The sequence below is a fragment of the Gasterosteus aculeatus genome, chromosome 17 (assembly GCF_964276395.1).
Source record: "Gasterosteus aculeatus chromosome 17, fGasAcu3.hap1.1, whole genome shotgun sequence".
NCBI lineage: Eukaryota > Metazoa > Chordata > Actinopteri > Perciformes > Gasterosteidae > Gasterosteus > Gasterosteus aculeatus.
In genome coordinates this window covers 1,224,044-1,244,884 of record NC_135705.1, presented here as the reverse complement: position 1 = coordinate 1,244,884, position 20,841 = coordinate 1,224,044, and the positions used below count along the sequence as shown (strand labels likewise).

Below are 20,841 nucleotides of genomic sequence, written 5' to 3'. Positions count from 1 at the left end.
ACAAATCAAAGTCCAACAGTTTTCTCTCCTGTCACTGGAGTAAATAATCAGTGTCTGAATTATATTTTTGGCATCATGACTTCAGTACAGTAGCAGATTACCGTAGTTTATGGAAAATGCTCAGAAAGTTGACATTTGATGTTAATGGGTTTTTTTTGGTAGTAATTCTCTACCACCAGGCGTCGCTGTTTCCACTCTGGACAAGCTCAGTCAAGTCAAGTTACACACAATGAGTCATTACCGGAAGTCCTTATCAGGAATCAGGAATCAGGAAACATTTATTGCCAAAATATGTCAAACATACAAGGAATTTGTCTTGGCGGTCGGTGCGTGACAGTAGACAGTGTAACAATAGACAAGACAGCAGTCCACAAGTAATAAAATAAAATGCTAATGCAATGGGTTAGTAGAATAAGGCTGTGGGTTAGTATAAAACAAGAGAATAAAGTTAAGTTAGAAAAGTAATGTCTTTTCCTTTTTCCAGCAGTGTATCTATTATGTGTGTGTGAGGAGGGTTTATATACGGAAGAAAACCGGAGGAGCTAGGATTCGTTTTACTCTGAAAGTGTGACCGGAAGCTTCACGTGTTGTTGCCATGGTGCCGGTGCGTGACTTGACCTCCGCTGCGCACGGAGCAGCTGCCGCCGGGAGGCTGACGCACGGCCGATAACCTCGCCTGAGACCCGAGCAGCGGAGCGACCGGAGCCTCGCACGGAGAGCGGCATTGTTCAGCCCGCGAACAGAGGCGTGTGGAGCGGATCCGGTTTCATACACCGCGCGCTGCGGCGGGAGAGGATCTGTTTTGGATGCGCCGATACAAACAAACCAACAACCGACCAGAGCTTGATGGGGATTTTTTTTTATTATTATTTTTTTTCCCAGGAAAGTAAACCGCTTTAAAATGGCAACCGCCGCCCGCTGCTGGCGACCGTAGAGCGCGAGACTCAGGTAAGGTCCCCCCCCCACACCTGGGGGCGAAGCTAGCTCCCGGTAGCGGACGCCGCTGTGGTTTCTCGTCCCGATTTGACGCATTTCTCCCGGCGGCGGGCGAGTTGCTCTCCCGCTGTAGGACTGCGTCGCTTCGGGACGGCGGTCACGACCGAAGCCCGTTTGCAGCGCCGGCAATACAAACACATTGTGCAACGCGGGCGCTCCGCTTGTTTTCACGGGGTGTTTACGGGCTTCTCTCGAGTCTTCGTGGCCTTCAGGTGCATTCGGCGCACATACAGTTGATGTGCTCCTCTATATATTTGGGTAAAACACATTGAAGAGCCCATCGGTCGCTCGCCACCGCCCTCCGGGACAGTCCGCGGGTGTAAAGCCGAGCACACGTCCGTCCGATAGTTGAATACTTGCACGAATAACTACGCGTTTCTGTAACGGACGTTGTAGAGGACAGCACCTGTCTGCGCTGCCAGGTGTGCGTGCGAGCCGGTGAACGAGGCCACGGAAAAGTACGTGTTCTATGAATGGAGTCTGGTGGGGGCTCTGGTGGTCGGACACCTCGCTGGCAGCTGCAGCTGTCACATGGATGCTTGGACACGTTTCCACTCCGAACAACAACAAACAAAGTGAAATAACTGAAAGCTCAGCCACGACAAGTCCCCAACAATCGGTCCAGGAAGTGCTTGACGTCACGACGGACTTTGCACCTGTCCAACCTGCGGACAGGTGGATTCACCCCGGCTGACTTCAGGGGTTCGTGGGGCACTTTGGTCTGAGACGCATTGGTTTTTCTAGGGGAAACCCGTGGGGGGGGGGGGGAGGGGCAAACGACTTGGCTCGTAATACGTCGTTGTGGTGACGTCATTGCAGAGGGCGTGACGATTAATACGTCATTTAATCAATGGCAAACTAAAAAAAAATACTGTTGATAGAAAGTTGAACGAACCCAAGTTCACTCAGCGCATCTGTTTCTCCCCTGGTGTTGACCCCTCTCCACTTGTGAGACTAGTGCCTTGCTCAAGGGCAGAGACTAGTGCCTTGCTCAAGGGCAGCCTTGCGAAGGGTTGAGATCTGCACCTTCTGAGTTGGAAGCAGCTGCAGCGCTCCATAGAATTAACTTTGGGCTTCAATTGAGCCGCTGTGCTTTAGTTAATTAGAAAGTCCAAAAGTTCCCATTAATAGTTTGTACGATGATTTGTTTGCGGTGTACTCATGGACGCACGAGTCCTCCATCACAGGAGTGTTGTCACTAACGGACAGGTGAGAAGTGAGACAGACGTCTCAGAGACAGATGAGTTTTGTATCCATCTGTTCTGTCTCATCGGAGTAGATGAGTAAGTTTGTATCAGAAGAACCTTGGCAGGTCTAATGGATCATAAAAGAGGGGATGCTTTAGGGCAGGGCTTACTGTGATTGACAGGTCTCTAATAGATCATAAAACAGGGGATGCTTTAGGGCGGGGCTTACTGTGATTGACAGGTCTCTAATAGATCATACAACAGGGGATGCTTTAGGGCGGGGCTTACTGTGATTGACAGGTGTTTAATAGTTCATAAAACAGGGGATGCTTTAGGGCGGGGCTTACTGTGATTGACAGGTCTCTAATAGATCATACAACAGGGGATGCTTTAGGGCGGGGCTTACTGTGATTGACAGGTCTCTAATAGATCATACAACAGGGGATGCTTTAGGGCGGGGCTTACTGTGATTGACAGGTCTCTAATAGATCATAAAACAGGGGATGCTTTAGGGCGGGGCTTACTGTGATTGACAGGTCTCTAATAGATCATACAACAGGGGATGCTTTAGGGCGGGGCTTACCACAAGGTTTCAACAAGGAAAAAAAGACCATGAGGAATAAAGAAGACTGTCTCTCCGGTTCTGCTTGTCTTCTTTTGTCTCCTGGATAGAGACACATCCTCACGCCACCGTTTCTCTTTAAAACACTTATTCATTTTGTCAAAACCACGGGTTAAAAATGTAAAGTAAGTCGCTTTGGATAAAAGCGTCAACTAAATGACCTGTAATGTAACTGAATTTGTAGAGGACCAGTTTGAACATCATGGTTTTAACATAATGACCCTGATTGGTTATATTTGTCGAATACAGTTGATGTAATACATTTTTTATTTGTTGTCATGGAGACGTCAAAAGCTTCAGAGATTTAAATATAAAGTGAGATTTGAGGTTCAACCCTTTTGGAGCTTTGACGTGTGGAAGTGGGACACAGCTGGTTTCCATATCAGGGTCTATTCCTCTCTGTGGGGGGGGGGCACATAATGACATCCCTCCCCCACCATCCGTCTCCTCCCCTCCCCCCCTGCGTGTGGGGATGATAACATCCTCCCACCCCCGATCCCCAGGGACGAATAAACCAGACCATCAGACAGCATCAGTTGCTCTTATTGCAGCATCAGACTGATGCAGAGTATTGATCCGATATTGGTGTTGTGGAGCTTATGAGATAAAAGACGAGAGATGCTGCAACTACCTGCAGAGGCTGCAGAGCGTTTTATGTCCGTCGCTCATGGGGACGGACGTGGACGCTGATCAGGGATCAGATCATCACCTGCCTCTACGTTACTTCAGCCAGCCGCGTCATGAAACATGTGCTGCTGGGGATCACTTCCTCTTCCTCTCCTTCCTCCTCATTGTGTTTTCTGTTTGACTTCCTTTCCCCCTCGGCTGCAGGCGGTTGGTCTCCTGGATAGAGACACATCCGCACGCCACCGTTTCTCTTTAAAACACTCATTCATTTTGTTCCGTTGAGGCCTCGCAGAACCATCAAAACACCTGAAAACGCGGTTTTAGTCTGAATTCTCTCAGATGGAGACGGGAGGACACGGAGGCCTTTGAAAGGGCGACGCTCTCTAGTCTATCGGGGTTCTCTATTGGGTCCGTACCTCGTACCTCGTGATTTATTCTGCAGCTACGATGCAGTTAAAATGATGCATTTTATAATTCAGTGACGCGGTCACATGCCCACAGAACGCCACACAAAGGTTGGTTTACAAAGTGTGGCATGTGTCTCCACGTCCTCTCTGTCCTCTGCAGCTCCATATGTCCTCTCCTTCCTCTGCAACTCCATGTGTCCTCTCTGTCCTCTGCAGCTCCATGTGTCCTCTCTGTCCTCTGTAGCCCCATGTGTCCTCTCTGTCCTCAGCAGCTCCATGTGTCCTCTCTGTCCTCTGCAGCTCCATGTGTCCTCGCCGGTCCCTCTAGCAGCAGATCGGGCATTATGTCGGCGCCTCAGACCCAGAAGGAGGGCGAGGCGGGCTGGGGCTGCCTGGAGGCTCTGGGTCTCAGTCAGAAGGAGCTGGTCCTGGCCGAGGCCCTGCAGATGGAGTACGACGCCCTGTCCAGGCTCAAGCAGGACAAGAGCGGCACGGACAGCGGCCAGAGCGGCCCCCGGACCCCCGCCCGCTCCAAGACCCCCAATCCCTCCATCGAACGCCCCCGGCCTGCCCCGAGCCAGCCCCTTCCCACCCCCGCAGGAGGAAGCCTGCTGAGGGGCCTCTCTGGCTCCGACCCCTCCCTGAACCAGCCTGGAGGGTCGCGGTCCCCCCAGTCTGTGACCTCCCGGGCGCCCCCTCCGCAGGGGGGCTACGTCAAAGAGCCCCTGTACATCCTGGACAGTCCGGAGGTCAGCAAGTTCAGGGACGGGCTCGGTTTCGGCCTCGGGGACTCGCTCGGATCCGGGTCGGGGTTTCTCTCCAAGGGCCTCCCCTCTCTCCCGGACGATGTTCCCCCAACCCTCCCTCCGAGGACCCCCCACCCTGTGTCGTCGGGGTCAGAGAACCCCTTCCTGCCCCCCCGGGGGCCCGCCGCGCCCCGCAACGTCAACCTGTTCACGCCCGACGTGGATCCGCCCAAAGTGACTTCGGGAGAGCTGAACTACGACAACATCAATGAATCGCTGTCCCGGCTCAACGGGAGCCGCCAGGGGCTCCGGGGGCGGCGGCCCAGCGGGGACCAATCGGGTAAGCCCGTGGCTCGGAGCAAGACCCTCCCCCCTCAAGTCCCGCCCAGGACGTACGTACCTGTTCCCAAGAGCAACAAGAACCACCGGCGCGTGTCAGCAGACCCGGTAAGACCCCGCGTCTCTATCTGGTCACCACGGCAACCAGGGGGCGTTTCTGTTGCCTGCGTCATGGGAGAATCCCATGATGTGACCCTGGAATAATAACAGTTAGTCAGGAATAAGTTTAGTCTAATACATAAGAATCATTTCACAGTAATAATCATATAAATAGGAATGATAATGATACAATTATAACAAAATAAAATAATAATTGAAAAAACGTTAAAACTGAACTGGTCACGTTGTTGAGCTCCCCTGCGATTGGACGGCTGTGTGTGTGTGATTGACAGGTGTCTCTGGGCTCCCGGATGAACGGGTTTGGATACGAACTGTTCCAGGTGTCTGAGGAGAGAGACGAGGAGGTGGCAGCTTTCTGTCACATGCTGGATGTGTGAGTGACACACACACACACACACACACACACACGTCCTGATCATCAGCAGCATCACAGTAATACCGTTAGTACTTCTACACCTCCTGCGTACAGTAGTACTCCCGGTGGTCACAGTGCTCTGTGTATTTGTGCAGGTTGCGGGCGGCGTACCCGCACAGCGACAGCTCGAAGAACGGCGGCTTCGTCTGGTCTCCGTCCGTCGGCCTGGAGGAGCTGCACCAGGGTCTGGGGGTCAGCGTGAAGGTCACCGTCATCAGCGAGCACTTCAGAGAGCCGCTCACCTTCACCTGTGACGGTGAGGGCAGGATGTGCGGGACTTCAAAATAAAAGACTTTCTGACTCTGTCTCTGACTTGCTCTGTCTGTCCCCCTGTCTCTCTTAGGTTCGTCCACGGTGGACCTGCTGATCTATCAGACTCTGTGCTACGCTCAGGACGATCTGGACCACATGGACGTGGACGACTACCTGCTGAAGGTCTGTGGACACGACGAGTTCCTCAACAAGTAAGAGAAGCCGTCTTCTCACTGTATTCATATTATTATACATTTGCTACGCGTGTCCTTTGTTGACGTCGGCTGGTTGTTGTTTTAATTTCTCATCATGTGACTCTGGTAGAAAACGCTTCAGTCTAAATACATTTTACACAATGATGATAGATAATAAAAAACAACAATAGCAACAGTTTGTCTGCTGCATTAAACTGGTCTGTGGTTCAGACTCATAATAACAGTGCAGCTGAGTCGTGGCTGCTGGTGGACCAGCTGCACCAGTGCTCACAACCCAGACCGACTGCTGCACACACGCACACACACACACGCACACACCAGGAAATACTGCAGCTGCTGCGTGTGTGTGTGTGTGTGTGTGTGTGTGTGTGTGTGTTATCAGTGGAAGTGTGTTTCTGTCTGATAAGCTGCAAGAGAACAGCTGAGCTTCCTGCAGTGAAACAATGACCGTCCATCTGCAGAAATATTAATAATTTTAATTTAAGTGGAAGAGTGTTACCATGACGACGCAAACGTTTTTCACCGTTTGCATACAAGAAAACAAAAAGACTGATCTCGTTCTTTCTCTCAGCGCTCAGACTCTGGCCGGTCTGGAGTTTGTTCAACAGTGTCTGAAGTTCGACTGGGACGTCCGACTGGTTCTCACCAAGAGAGCCTCCATCAACACGGAGCTGTCTCGCACGGTGCAGACACACACACACACACACACACACACACACACAGGTGAAGAGCTCTGTGCTATAGGTGATGTCACCACCTGCAGACAGTGACATCACCAAACACCAGCCAATAGCAGACAGGCTGGTTTTAATCGCTGGATGTGAGATTTGTTGATTTTTGGTGGAGGACAGAATGTGAATTATTGGGAGAGAAGTGCTGATTACTTTTATTGTCGTTTGGTAACGTTTTGATGACAGAAAGAAGACGATGAGACGATGTCCACCATGAACCACAGCATCCTGCTGCAGGAGCGTCCCATCAAACAGACTGTCACCCGGTGAGGGGCGGGGCTTCTACCCCGCCGAACAGGATGTAGTATTAGTCATCATGATTAGTGGCTCCTGGTGCTGTAATTGGAATTGTTTGATTCAAATTCATCCAAAGAAGTTTTGTATTTTCATCCATTGGTTGATTTGCGTATCTTCTCTCTGTTGTGGGCAGAGAGGCTCTGACTCTTCTGCTGGATACGTTTCATAATGAAGCCGAGTCCTTCCTGCTGTCAGAGGTAACGCGTCTCAAGTAGAACAAGTCCTCTCAAAGACTTTCCAAAATCCAAATTGAATTCTTCTTCTTCTCTCCCGTTTGTGTCCGTAGGCGGAGCTGCCGCTGCACGTGGAGCGCCTCGTCCAATCGGTGAAGGCGCTCTGCAGCTCGTTAGCCGCCGTGGAGACGCCCGACGTGACCGCCGCCCTCAGCCAACTCCCAGCATGCCCCTGTCGTCTGCAGCCCAAAGTCCTCAAGGTGAAAGTCAGACGGACAAAAGGACAGACGGTCCGTGTCGTCCATATATTCACACGTTGTTGTCTTCCGCTTTGTCCTCCCAGGATGCTTCAGTGCTCGCTGTCAGAGAGAACAGAGGTACGTCCCAGCGACTATTTCACTGAGTGGCAGACTGTCACGCTGCTGTACAATGCTTTCTGAAGGCACCCTGGTGGTAGGAGACACTACCACGTTAGGCCACAGGGGGAAGCAGAACCGACGATGCGTAGAAGACTTTTTCCTGCATCATTTTCTACCATCAAGAACCTTCATGATTAAACAATGAATGTTTCTTGGTGATGATTCATTAAGAGATTAATAATCATATTTCTGGTGGGAGGTTGGATCCGGTCTCATTGACAGTCACGCCATAAAGTCTGAAGTTGAAATTCCTCGTTTGGCAGACAAAGTGGTGGAGAAGTTGACGGCGGCCATCTTGGATCTGGTGGAGCTCTACTGCAGCACGTTCAACGCCAACTTCCACACGACGGCGCAGAGCCGCTGCTGCACGGCGCCGGTGCAGGAGGCCGGGCTGGTCAACAACGTGCTCTCCTTCAACGTGCACGCCGCCCACCGCATCCCCATCGCCTGGGCCGCCAGGTAAGAAGCAAACACACGCATGTGACATCTAAAGAGACACGCGCATGTCTCTGCTTCACCTCGCCATGTTTTTTTGAGGAAAAGTGGATAGGAAAGGACACATCGTTTAAAAAAGTGCCATTAAATAAATCTACTTTCACCCAATTTATCGTAGTGTTTTTGACCAACGAACTGCAGCGTTTGACCTTTTGTGACCTTCAACTCTGTTTGGGCAGTGAGCCCAAAGCTTCTGGAACCAGCGCCGGCCTTCATTGTCTTTTTAAAATGACCTCTCTTAATCATGGTGCTGCTTGGTTCCGTTCCTGCGCTGTTGAAGTCATTTTGGGGAAAGATGAGGCTTTATAGAGCGTCATGCTTTGTATAATCCTCAGACATTAGTGTGTCTGAGGATTATACAAAGTAGAACAACTGATGCTTCAGAAACACACAGTGAATGTTTAGTGAATATAATAAACCTGTAGTGTCTTTACGATGCATTTTAATATCTAACGTCTACGAGTTGCAGTCGCTGTCTGAATTCTTCACAGTACATTTGTTTTTTTTGCTGTTTGTGCGAGTCGATCTACACAAAGATAAACACAAACAAAGCGTCAGACGGACCGTCAGCAGCAGCGAGCCGGGCGCACGCACACGCACACGCACACGCACACACACACACACACACTGTGTGTGCCCTGAAACAAAGGCAGTTCAGCTGAGAGCTGCTGCCCCTCCCCCCCCCCCCCCCCACACACACACACACACACACACACACACACACACACACCCTCTGCAGGGACAAAGGGCTGACTCCCTGGGAACTGGAGCTGACCTTTGACCTCAGGGAGGAGGCAGGGCTGGCCAACACCTGGCTGTCGCCGTCACACGCCGTGTGTGTGTGTGTGTGTGTGTGTTCAGTGGAGGAATTTAGCAGAGTACTTTTCCTCAAGTATTGTACTTAGTATTTCATGCAGACTTCTACTTCCACTCAGATCCTTTATTGTTAATTCATTAATTCAAAACGTTACAAAATGTACAATTGGCGTTATATTAAGAAAAATGTTTTAGGTGTGTAGAAGTGTAAAGTAGCAGAGTGGAAATACTCGAATGAAGTAAAAGTACCTTTTTAAAATGTATTAATTTGCATTCATTGCTGCATCAACTGCTTTAATAACTTTAGTAATTTTACAATAAAATATAAAATCTTGTCCTTGCAGGAACAAAGTTCTAAGTATATATTTATTTATTCATTGTTCTCTGACGGGAACAGCTACGAAGGGTTCTTCCTGTCCTGCTCGCTGACTCACGGAGGGGCGGAGCTCTGCGCGCCGCAGCACACCAGCAAGCAGGCGGTCAGCAAATACCTGTTCCACCTGGTGGTGTGGGACCAGAGGTACGCAACACACACACGCTGCGTCCAGGAGACGCTACATGGACGGGGACGTCTCCTCCACCAGTGGGTGGAGACGTGAACTACAAATTCTTGCCCACCAAAAAATGCTAAAATTAAAAAAATATTGGCGTGACATCCCCGTAGTTACGGAGGAGGAGGTCTGTTTATTCTCTCTGGTTCTTCAGTAGCTGCACTGCGCCGTTATTTTAACCCAAATGACAATCTTTTCCTCGACTTCGAAGATTTGATGCCGTCTTAATTAGAGACCTATCAATCACAGTAATCAAGTCACTAAATGAACATCATGTTGTATTGAAGAAGACTTGAAAACTGAGACCATAAACTTGTGTTCACAATGTTTACTGAGGGAATAAATCAAGAGAGAAGTAGAGTCATTTCCTCATAGACGTCTATGGGAGCAGAGGAGTCGCCCCCTGCTGGTCACTACAGAGAAGTAGAGTCATTTCCTCATAGACGTCTATGGGAGCAGAGGAGTCGCCCCCTGCTGGTCACTACAGAGAAGTAGAGTCATTTCCTCATAGACGTCTATGGGAGCAGAGGAGTCGCCCCCTGCTGGTCACTACAGAGAAGTAGAGTCATTTCCTCATAGACGTCTATGGGAGCAGAGGAGTCGCCCCCTGCTGGTCACTACAGAGAAGTAGAGTCATTTCCTCATAGACGTCTATGGGAGCAGAGGAGTCGCCCCTGCTGGTCACTACAGAGAAGTAGAGTCATTTCCTCATAGACGTCTATGGGAGCAGAGGAGTCGCCCCCTGCTGGTCACTACAGAGAAGTAGAGTCATTTCCTCATAGACGTCTATGGGAGCAGAGGAGTCGCCCCCTGCTGGTCACTACAGAGAAGTAGAGTCATTTCCTCATAGACGTCTATGGGAGCAGAGGAGTCGCCCCCTGCTGGTCACTACAGAGAAGTAGAGTCATTTCCTCATAGACGTCTATGGGAGCAGAGGAGTCGCCCCCTGCTGGTCACCACAGAGAACGCAGGTTTGCTGCCTGCTTTGACCAACATTGTGTTATGCTCCCCCCCCCCCTGCAGGGTGTGCTTCCCTGTGCAGATCAACCAGCTGCCCAGAGAGTCCCAGCTGACGGTGACTCTCTACGCCAGCTCTCTGCCGCCCCCCGGTGGAGCCGAGGAGAAGGGGCGCCAGCGGCGCAGCATCGAGGCGCTGGGATGGGTCACCATGCCGCTCTTCAACTTCAGACAGTGAGTCACATGACGCCCCGAGGCAGGAAGACATAAACACCCCCGAATGTCACTTCCTGTCCTCCATCTGAATTTTACTCCCCATAATAGACAGTTTAAGTGTGTGTGTGTGTGTGTGTGTGTGTGTGTGTGTGTGTGTGTGTGTGTGTGTGTGTGTGTGTGTGTGTGTGTGTGTGTGTGTGTGTGTCCGCAGCGTCCTGACATGCGGCAGGAAGTTACTCGGCCTGTGGCCTTCGGCTCCGGGGGGGACCGGAAACGCACGGACGAGCTCGCCAAACTTCAGCCAGCCGGACAGCGTGATCCTGCAGGTGAGACGGGACGGGACAGGTTCCCGTAAGGAACCAGCCCCCGTCCAGATGACTGTTTTACATCCTGAAGTTCATTAACAGCTGCAGCCTGCAGGCGTCAATCAATTAAAGAGGAGCAAAAACACACTGAATCCCATAAGTTGATAAACATAGATAAATGATGCACTGTTTATAGCATAGCTTTTAGAAATGCAGTGAATCACAAGGTGAAGCATCCTATCTGCTGTCTCACTTTCCTTTGCTCTCCTCACCCGTCTCACTCTCCTCACCCGTCTCCTGCTAAACAGGGTGAGAGGCTCATTCCACTGGGGAAAAAAACGCTTTGTCATCTAATTTAACCCAAAATAGAGACTGCAAACGCGCTCACACTGGTCTTTGTTTCAGTGCAGTCGACTGGTTCAGGATCTTCCTTTTGCCTGAACACACACACACACACACACGTTGCATAAAGGGACAGTTACCAATATTCCACATGATTTATGCTGCATTGTTTCCTCTGTGGCTCAACAGATATAATTCTTTAATGTGTTTTTTCTTTTTTGTGTGAATTGAATTCAACTCGAAATTCGTCATCGATCGGAATCACTTTACAAAAACAAAACATGGATTCTATTCATATTAGTGATTTTTAGAAACCTAAAAACACGTAAATATAAACATGATTTCATTTGGTCACAAGCCGTTAACCCGTCTCTCTCTGTCCTCCTGTCTGTCCCAGGTGGACTTCCCCACCTCGTCGTTCGAGGTCCGGTTCAGTACTCCGTCTCCGGCAGACTTCTGTCCTCAGTACGACTTCTCTAGACTGGATACCATCAGTCAGATCCAGCTGCAGGACGTCCTCCACAAGAAGGCCGTCTTCTGGTCAGACACGCATGTGACGTGTGTCGTCAGGGTTACTTCGGAAAAGAGACCTGAAGGTCCTCACGTGTCTCTGCCTGTGCAGGTTGACGGTGGAGGACAAGCGTCTTCTTTGGGAGAAGAAGGCCTTCTGTCAGTCCGAGAGTGCGGCGCTTCCTCTGGTGCTGGCCAGCGCCCCCTGCTGGGAGTGGTCCTGCCTGCCGGACATCTACGCCTTGCTGAACCAGTGGGCCTGCCTGGGTCACCAGGACGCCCTGGGACTCCTCCACGCCTCGTGCGTCCCACCCCCTCCTCCCCCGTCCTGTCTCACTGACGCGTCCTGAGTCATTGTGGTAACATCATGGTGTGTGTGTGTGTGTGTGTGTGTGTGTTCCAGGTTCCCGGACCAGGAGCTGAGGAGGACGGCTGTTCAGTGGATGGACTCCATCTCAGATCCAGAGCTACTGGACTTCCTCCCTCAGCTCGTCCAGGTCAGATGAACAGGAAATACTTTTATTGTGTCTAATAAGAGCAGTATAGAGATCAAAGTGCGTCTCACGAGTTTAACTGATGTTTTATGTTTTAGGCTCTGAAGTACGAGTGTTACCTCGACAGCTCTCTGGTCCGTTTCCTCCTACGGCGAGCCATCGGGGACATTCGCATCGCTCACTACCTCTTCTGGTCAGATGATCATTTTACTAGATCTATATTCCCTCTGAACACTCGTGTGTGTATAGTTGGGATCAGGTGACCCGGGTTCCCTTGAATGAAACCAGGTTTGACCCCGTGTGTCCCTCAGGCTGCTGAAGGACAACCTGCAGGACAGTCAGTTCAGCGCTCGCTACCAGCACCTTCTGGCCGCTCTGCTGTGCTGCGTCGGCCGAGGCCTCCGTGAGGAGTTCGACCGGCAGTGCTGGCTGGTGTCCGTCCTCGCCACCGTGGCCCACAAGGTCCGAGACGCCTCGCCGTCCAGCAGACAGGTGGGAGGACGGAACGTCTGCATTTGACGTTATCGCAAACATCTACGCCCCCGTTTCGATGAATATTTTCAAATGTTTTGTTCATCCAACAGTCAGAAACTAAGAGTTCACTGAGATATAAAGAAACAGCAAATTTTCTGAATGGAGAAACTGAAACCGGAGAATTTGCTGCACTTTTGCAGCCTAAAAAGTAATTTGCCCCAAATTATTTGCTAATTTAATTTTCTGTTTAATATCTATTAAACTATTTAATTCATCTTAAATACCCCCTCAATAAACATTGATTATATTATATAATCTCATATTATATAATTAATATAAAACATAAGTATATATTGTATAATGTTGTGCACACATAATGTCACTGATAAATCATTCATCAATAAATACATTTAATACATTGTGGGATTTTTGGGTCTTTTTCATGATCCAATTTCAATGTTGCAACAATGTGCTACAGCAAAGGGCAGCACCAACCAGAGGGGCCACAATGTCTGTTATTGTTATCACGTTGTTGTTATTATTTAAGTGTGTGTGTGCGTGTGTGTGTGCGTTGCAGTGCGTACTCAGGGAGGGTCTGGAGGAGATGAAGCAGTTCTTCTTAGTGAACAGCAGCTGCAGACTTCCTCTGAACCCGGCGCTGCTCGTCACGGGAATCAACATCCAGGTACTGAAAGGCACACAAACGATCACACACACACACAGTCACAGATTTAATAGATTATCAGAAACCGTTCCTCTGAGGAGGTGGTCTCAGGAGGAGCAGGTCACTGAAGCCTAAAGGGTTCGTCTTCTGGGGAGCAGGAACATCATCCCTGTCTTTCTGAACCAAACGTGTATGACGGACAAGCGACTGGATTTAATGGTTTGAACCTCAAGTGTAGCGTCTGGTCTCAGTTCTCGTTCTCCGTCTTTCATAGTCGTGTTCCTTCTTCAACTCCAACGCCGTTCCCCTCAAACTGTCCTTCCAAAACCTGGACCCCAGGGGAGACAACATCAACGTCATCTTCAAGGTGAGTCGTCCCTCCCGCTCCTGCCCGCGCTTCGCGTCTCTGGAGCTGGATTCACTCTGGTTTGGCTGACGGGTTTCTGACCTCCGTGACCTTTGACCCCGGCTGATGTCTCTGTCCAGTCAGGAGACGACCTGCGGCAGGATATGCTCACTCTGCAGGTGATCCGGATTATGAACAAGATCTGGATCCAGGAGGGTCTGGACATGAGGATGGTCATCTTCAAATGCTTCTCCACCGGCAGAGGACGAGGTAAGGAGACGCCAGGTGTATGTCACAGGGGGACAGGTCTATATCAAAAGAAGACCGGTGTATGTCACAGGGGGACAGGTCTATATCAAAAGAAGACCGGTGTATGTCACAGGGGGACAGGTCTATATCAAAAGAAGACCGGTGTATGTCACAGGGGGACAGGTCTATATCAAAAGAAGACCGGTGTATGTCACAGGGGGACAGGTCTATATCAAAAGAAGACCGGTGTATGTCACAAGGGGACAGGTCTATATCAAAAGAAGACCGGTGTATGTCACAGGGGGACAGGTCTATATCAAAAGAAGGCCGGTGTATGTCACAGGGGGACAGGTCTATATCAAAAGAAGACCGGTGTATGTCACAGGGGGACAGGTCTATATCAAAAGAAGACCGGTGTATGTCACAAGAGGACAGGTCTATATCAAAAGAAGACCGGTGTATGTCACAAGAGGTGAGCTGTCGATTGACAGGTGTCTTGTCCCCAGGTATGACTGACCGGTGTCTTGTCCCCAGGTATGACTGACCGGTGTCTTGTCCCCAGGTATGGTGGAGATGATTCCTCAGGCTGACACCCTGAGGAAGATCCAGGTGGAGCACGGAGTCACCGGGTCCTTCAAAGACCGGCCGCTGGCCGACTGGCTGCAGAAACACAACCCCACCGATGAGCAGTATGACAAGGTACACACACCTGGACACACACACCTGGACACACACACCTGGACACACCAGGTGTCACTCCCTCAGGTGCGGATTGCTCACTGATTAAGTAATAATCACTCTGCGCTCAGGCGGTGGAGAACTTCATCTTCTCGTGTGCCGGCTGCTGCGTGGCCACCTACATCCTGGGAATCTGTGACCGCCACAACGACAACATCATGCTGAAGAAGAGCGGCCACATGTTCCACATCGACTTCGGAAAGTTCCTGGGACACGCCCAGATGTTTGGGAACATCAAAAGGTGAGTTGTGATGTCATGTTCATGGGACGATCGGACACAGTCACAGTAGAAGGGTTATCTGTATTTACGGTTTACCTGCATGCCACCGCCTCTGTGTGTCACGTGACGCTCGCAGGGACCGCGCCCCCTTCGTGTTCACCTCCGACATGGCGTACGTCATCAACGGAGGAGACAAACCGTCGAGCCGCTTCCACGGCTTCGTGGACCTCTGCTGCGAGGCGTACAACCTGATCAGGAAGCACACGCACCTGTTCCTCAACCTGCTGGGCCTGGTGGGTACACACGCACACGCACACGCACACGGGCACGTGGGAGGGGAGGGGTGGACAGAATAACAGAAACACCTCTCAGGACACACAGAACAGGTGTCCAGGAATCTTCAAACATAACAAGCACCCATCAACGATAATCATCATGTGGCGTCAATCGTGAAATAGGCGTTTCCATGGTTACGTGTAACGCTGTGCGTGTGCAGATGTTGTCCTGCGGGATCCCTGAACTGTCTGACCTGGATGATCTGAAGTACGTCTACGACGCGCTGAGACCTCACGAGTCGGAGGCCGACGCCACCATGTACTTCACAAGGTACACACACACACACACACACACACGCGATGGTGTGTCAGTGACTCAAACCATCTGTATACCATCTTATTCAGGAATATGCAAATGCTGTCAAACAAAACGTAAACTTAAACAATAAACGGCTACAAACACCTTCTGGAGTTTATTGTGTTTTGGTGGAACTTCGCTGGATCTTAATGGATGAACGAACAGAAGTGAGGATGATGATGATGGTGACGATGAGTCACCGCTGCCTTTAACCGTCCTCCCTCTACCTCTCAGGTTGATAGAGTCCAGTCTGGGCAGCGTTGCCACCAAACTCAACTTCTTCATCCACAATCTGGCCCAGATGAAGTTCGCCTCCAGCGAGGATCGACCTACGCTGTCCTTCGCTCCAAGGGTCCACACGGCGAAGAGCGACGGGCTCATCAGGAACCTCTACATCTGCAGACACATCAGGGCGGCCAGCACCGGGAAGGGATACGTGAGTGCCAGGACGGCTTATTACACACATATATATATATATAACAGTACATGTATGATAACAGGTTTATAATAATGTGTGTGTGTGTGTGTGTGTTTCAGGCCTTCGTAGTGAAGGTGGAGCGAGAGGCTCAGCAGGAGACGCTGCTGGTTCAGAGAACGTTTGAAGAGTTCCATGAACTTCACACCAAACTGAGACTTATCTTCCCCTCATCCAAACTACCCAGGTACACACACACACACACACACACACACACACACAGTAAAAACTCAATAACTAAACCAAAGTCATGATTTGATTATTTTTCATTGTCTGTCTGCTCTCCTCGTCTCGCCCCACAGTTTCCCGAGCCGTCTTGTGATTGGTCGATCCCGTGGGGAGGCGATGGCCGACCGGAGGAAGGACGAGCTGAACGGTTACGTGTGGCACCTGATCCACGCCGCCCCCGAGGTCGCTCAGGTCGGTCGTTTTCTTCGTGAACAGAAGTAGGAGAGTGCAGAAAGAGGCTAGGTTATTTTAATCTATGCAGCTGTATGTGTGTGTGTATATGTTTATATTTAAATACACACACAGACAAATATATGTTTATATTTAAATATAAGAGGAAATTTTATACGTGTGTTTCTTTGTGTTGTTGCTGTTTCAGATCTCGTTCCTTCTGCTCACGTCATCAGTCTTAGGTTTCATTTTCACTCAGTGGTTTCTGAGAAATGTTCTGTGTGCGTGTGTGTGTGTGTGTGCATGGTATGTGTGTGTGTGTGCGCGTGGTGTGTGTGTGTGTGTGCGTGTGCTGTATCAGGTCTTTCCAGTTTTAGAAACTTGGCAGTGGAAGGAGTTTGTCTCTCTCTCGCACACTAAACATTTTAAGTTCACATACATTTGCATTAAATGTGTTGTGTCATTATCATAATTCAAATTGTTTGATTACTATTCATTATCAATTTGTCGTGTTACTATAATAATTCTAGAATTTTTGCATTAAGTCTCGTTACAGGAATTGGATTACATTTGCATTAAATCTCATCTTGTTATAATAATGAATTATATTTGTATTATTTTGGCATTGTCATTCATTACATTTGCATTAAGGCTATCGTGGTGTTGACCTTCAGTCAGAGCATGAAGACGCAGTCAACGCATATTCTAATGATGAAGTATAATCTGTGCGTTGCAGTGCGACCTCGTCTACACCTTCTTCCACCCGCTGCCCCGAGACGAGAGGCCGGGACCGGTGGCCGCCAAACCGGCAGGTACGCAAAGTCTATTCCTCCCAAAATGTACGTTAATTACATGAAGTTACATTCCAAATACAGATCAATAAACAAGCATTTCTGTGTGTGTGTGTGTGTGTGTGTGTGTGTGTGTGGCAGAGGTGTTGTGGTCTCCAGCTGCAGGCAAAGAGCTCGGCGAGGTCAAACTGTCGATCTCCTACAAGAACGACAAGCTCTTCATCATGGTGATGCACATACGAGGCCTGGTCAGTGTGTGTGTGTGTGTGTTCTAATTCATACGTGTTGCTAGGTAACCATTCTGCGGCATGACGCACAATTAAGGCTTTATTTTATCAACTAAAAATTATTTTATTTATTTTTTTATCACAATCAACAGTTTAAAGTGGTGTTTTCTTTCTCTGAAGCTTTGATGGCTGAATATTGTGTGTGTGTGTGTGTGTGTGTGTGTGTGTGTGTGTGTGTGTGTGTGTGTGTGTGTGTGTGTGTGCGCGCGCAGCAGCCCCTGCAGGACGGCACAGACCCGGACCCCTACGTGAAGCTCTACCTCCTCCCGGACCCGCAGAAGACCAGCAAGAGGAAGACAAAGGCGGCGCGACGCACCTGCAACCCGACCTACAATGAGATGGTAATCAGACAGGAAATGCACACATTTATTTTGGGTTAAATTGAATCAGGAACATTTATTGCCAAAATATGTTTGACAGGACAAAAACTGGAACAAGCGCTTCGATAGTACGACACTAACACTACTAGTGTTTGTTGGAGGTAAATTAATAATCAGTTTTAAGTTTATTTATTATTATTATTTATATCCCGACCCTCCAGCTGGTATACGAGCGGATCCCTCGGGGGGACTTGGACCAGAGGGTGATCCACTTGCGGGTTCTTGGGGACGGGGCTTTCTGGGAGAACACCCTGCTGGGAGAGACCCTGATCCCGCTGAAGAGGCTGGTCCCGGGTCAGCACTGGGTGGACTGGCACCAACTGGGCGCCGCCGGCTCAGACTCCGCCCACTGACGGACAGGAAGCAGTGGAGTCAAAAGGGAGAGAAGAAGAGAACCAGTCCTTCTTTCGGGGGACGGAGGAAGAAGAAAAAAGGAAAGTCCTTTCAAAGTAAAAGCTGTGTGGCGGATCCTCCCTCTGTGTGAGAGGGAGTTTAAAGTTAAACCGTTTAACTTCACTAACATCATCAGTTTAGGATTTTTGGTTTGTTTTTGGGGAAAAAAGACAAAATCTGAACTTTTTAACTTTTAGTTTTTTCACTTACAGGACGCTTTAAACTTTCAGAATGTCTGCTGATGTGATTTCAAACAAATTGCACAATGAAGTCGTTAAAAACTGAAACTTACTTACTAGTTCTTATTTTAGCTTCAAATTAGATACAATTATGTGAACTGTAACTGCCAGCAGACGCCCGTTAGAATATTTGTTTAAGCGAAGACGCCTTCAGAACGTTACTGTCCAGAGAAACGTGCGTGTTCCGTATTTCAGTTGCAAAGTGCGTAGACCTTTGCATAACATCTCTGAATAGTCAGACGGCTAAATTAATCTATCTTTAAAGAGCAGTGATTTTAATTTCAATAAACTGATCGAACGGAAGGATGACGCCAATTTGTAAAAAGTTCGAGTTCGGCTCGATCGAGGCCTGGACGCCGGTGACGACGGAAGAATCGTCGGTCATTAATCAAGTGATTCATTTTGCTCTTGAGTTTGAGAGGGGTTTTCATTTCCTTTTATTCACTGGTTTTGGTTTTGAAGTGGATGCGACATAAATGAGGTGAAATGATTTCTGTCAGTGAGAAAAGAAAAACACATGATGAGTTAAAGATGAATATAATCGCGATTAAAAGATTGTTTTTCGTACGTTTCAGTCGGCACAGGTGCATGTTGGGAGAATTGAGACGCCGTACTGTTCAGTTGGTTTACATTGCACAAAATTCGAACATACTTTAATACAGTTTGATTTCCATCTTTTGGCAAACAAGATGAAAAACTGAATCGCATCAGAAAAATAATTTTTGTTGAGTCATTTTGAATTCCATGTGCGATTTGTTCTGCAGCTTTTAGTGTCCTGAGGATAAACACCCTCCGCCCCCCTACTTGGCGTCTGTAGTAGAGCAGTTCAAGCTTCGTCTGTACATGCAGAGCTTCAGCCTCAATGTGGCCAGCGGGATATTCTTATATCGAGGATGATTTGATTTCTCTTGTTGGTGCATGCGAGACAGAGATCCGGTTGGCCTTCGTTTCCATGTTTCATTCCTTCATTTTGTTTTCAATCCTGTGATTTTCTACTGTGTTTGGTGGGAGGGGGACCTGCAGCAGACAAACCAGCACTTTTCCAAATGTCACACCTTGAATATCAGCATTCTGAGAGACACAATGTTGATTTTCGAGTTTACCTTCTTTATTTGACCTCTTACCTTCGTGACTCAGTTGAGTTAACTTCAACCACGCCCTTTTCTTTACTCTCACAAAGCGGTTTTATTGCCTAAACCTGACTTCCTGTGAAGGCAGAACTTTATTTTGAAAAGACGCTATGTATGTAACAGAGTTTATTTTGACACGCCGTCCCTGAGGTGCAGAAAAGTAGCATGAGTGTTTCTGTGTGAGGCTCAGGAGCACTGAACTAAGCAAAGATTTGGGAGACGATCTATAAATCATGAGTTCTACTTTTGACCCAAATGCTCTCCTGTAAATCTTCAAAAGGACCAAATTGGCACATTGTCTCAGTACTGATCCTATCCGGGTATATTCTGAGTGGCGACGATTAGACGACCCGATTAATTGGTCGATCGACAACTATTTTGATAATCGACAACTATTTTATAAAAAAATGCTGATTTCGCCTCTCAGATGAGGATTTTAAAGACTTCATACATTTGACATGTGAATAAATGATAAATATACATTAGGATCTGCAGATTTCATTATTGATCAAAAAGTATAATCTGTTAACCCAAGACCTATTTAGAGATTTGGTGATTATTTTTTTAACAAAAAAGTCCCAAGAAACAATATTCCTGTCAGAGAAAAGGAGTTTGTGTGAAGTGATTATCTTACATTTTGTTAGAGTTCAGTAGAGCTGAGAGGAGACGAGCAGTGAAGAAAACCGGAGCAGAATGTAAGTTCACAGTGAACTGGATCTTTAAGTACTGTACAGACTCCATGAAATGTGACGAGGTTTTCCACGGCAGCGCAGGCTTATTAATGTCTATTAATTTTATTCTAAACATGTTTTGTATTATTTGCACTACAAAATAAACTTGAATTGAACAAAACAAGTATTTTTGTTTCATTTTTAGCTAGGGTTCTTTCTTCCATCTTTTTACCTTCTCATTTCCCCCCTTTTCACTATTTTCTTTAAAACTTTTTTGTTGTGAGATCCTCGCTCCACCTTCTTCTTCCTCATCCTACTTTGTTTGTTCTCCCCATCGTTTCTCCTCCTCTACTGCATTTCTTCCTTCCTTATTCCTCCTCCCTACCACCTCTTCCTGCTTCCTTCGTTGTCCCTTCTTCCTCGACCATCCTGGTCCTTCCGCCCTGTACACCTTCGTCTCCCTACCAATACTGCAGTATTTTTACATTGCAGCCGGCCCAGACGCATTGTGCTGTTCAGC

The 20,841-nt window shown here is 48.6% G+C and overlaps 1 protein-coding gene across 4 annotated transcripts; it reads left to right on the top strand.

Annotated features, from left to right (window-relative positions):
• Positions 1 to 582: 582 nt before the first annotated feature.
• On the top strand, positions 583 to 20,502 carry pik3c2b (phosphatidylinositol-4-phosphate 3-kinase, catalytic subunit type 2 beta). Of its 4 annotated transcripts, none has more exons than XR_013453275.1 (33): positions 583 to 948; positions 4,140 to 5,032; positions 5,317 to 5,417; positions 5,555 to 5,715; positions 5,803 to 5,923; positions 6,498 to 6,609; positions 6,844 to 6,923; positions 7,088 to 7,151; positions 7,241 to 7,387; positions 7,471 to 7,504; positions 7,810 to 8,005; positions 9,255 to 9,377; positions 10,432 to 10,599; positions 10,793 to 10,907; positions 11,626 to 11,768; positions 11,851 to 12,039; positions 12,142 to 12,235; positions 12,331 to 12,425; positions 12,544 to 12,724; positions 13,284 to 13,391; positions 13,645 to 13,737; positions 13,857 to 13,986; positions 14,528 to 14,664; positions 14,775 to 14,944; positions 15,060 to 15,216; positions 15,420 to 15,529; positions 15,791 to 15,992; positions 16,094 to 16,218; positions 16,334 to 16,451; positions 17,167 to 17,242; positions 17,363 to 17,469; positions 17,629 to 17,849; positions 18,050 to 20,502. XR_013453275.1 is itself a non-coding variant. In XM_078092669.1 (33 exons), the coding sequence occupies exons 2-33, from the start codon at positions 4,184 to 4,186 to the stop codon at positions 18,239 to 18,241; spliced, it is 4,824 nt and encodes a 1,607-aa protein (XP_077948795.1). In that variant the 5' UTR covers positions 583 to 948; positions 4,140 to 4,183; the 3' UTR covers positions 18,242 to 20,502. The 4 variants fall into 4 exon arrangements, 3 of the variants coding, with proteins under 3 accessions (XP_077948795.1, XP_077948793.1, XP_077948794.1); XM_078092669.1 differs by having other exon boundaries at positions 17,724 to 17,849; XM_078092667.1 differs by having other exon boundaries at positions 17,721 to 17,849.
• Positions 20,503 to 20,841: the final 339 nt, after the last annotated feature.

Bases quoted from the DNA above. Each gene is read 5' to 3' on its own strand.
- pik3c2b (XM_078092668.1), top strand. From the start codon at position 4,088: ATGTGTCCTCTCTGTCCTCAGCAGCTCCATGTGTCCTCTCTGTCCTCT. The intron at 14,665-14,774 runs GTACACACACCT...CTCTGCGCTCAG, and splicing joins CCGATGAGCAGTATGACAAG to GCGGTGGAGAACTTCATCTT. The intron at 17,243-17,362 runs GTACGCAAAGTC...TGTGTGTGGCAG, and splicing joins GGTGGCCGCCAAACCGGCAG to AGGTGTTGTGGTCTCCAGCT.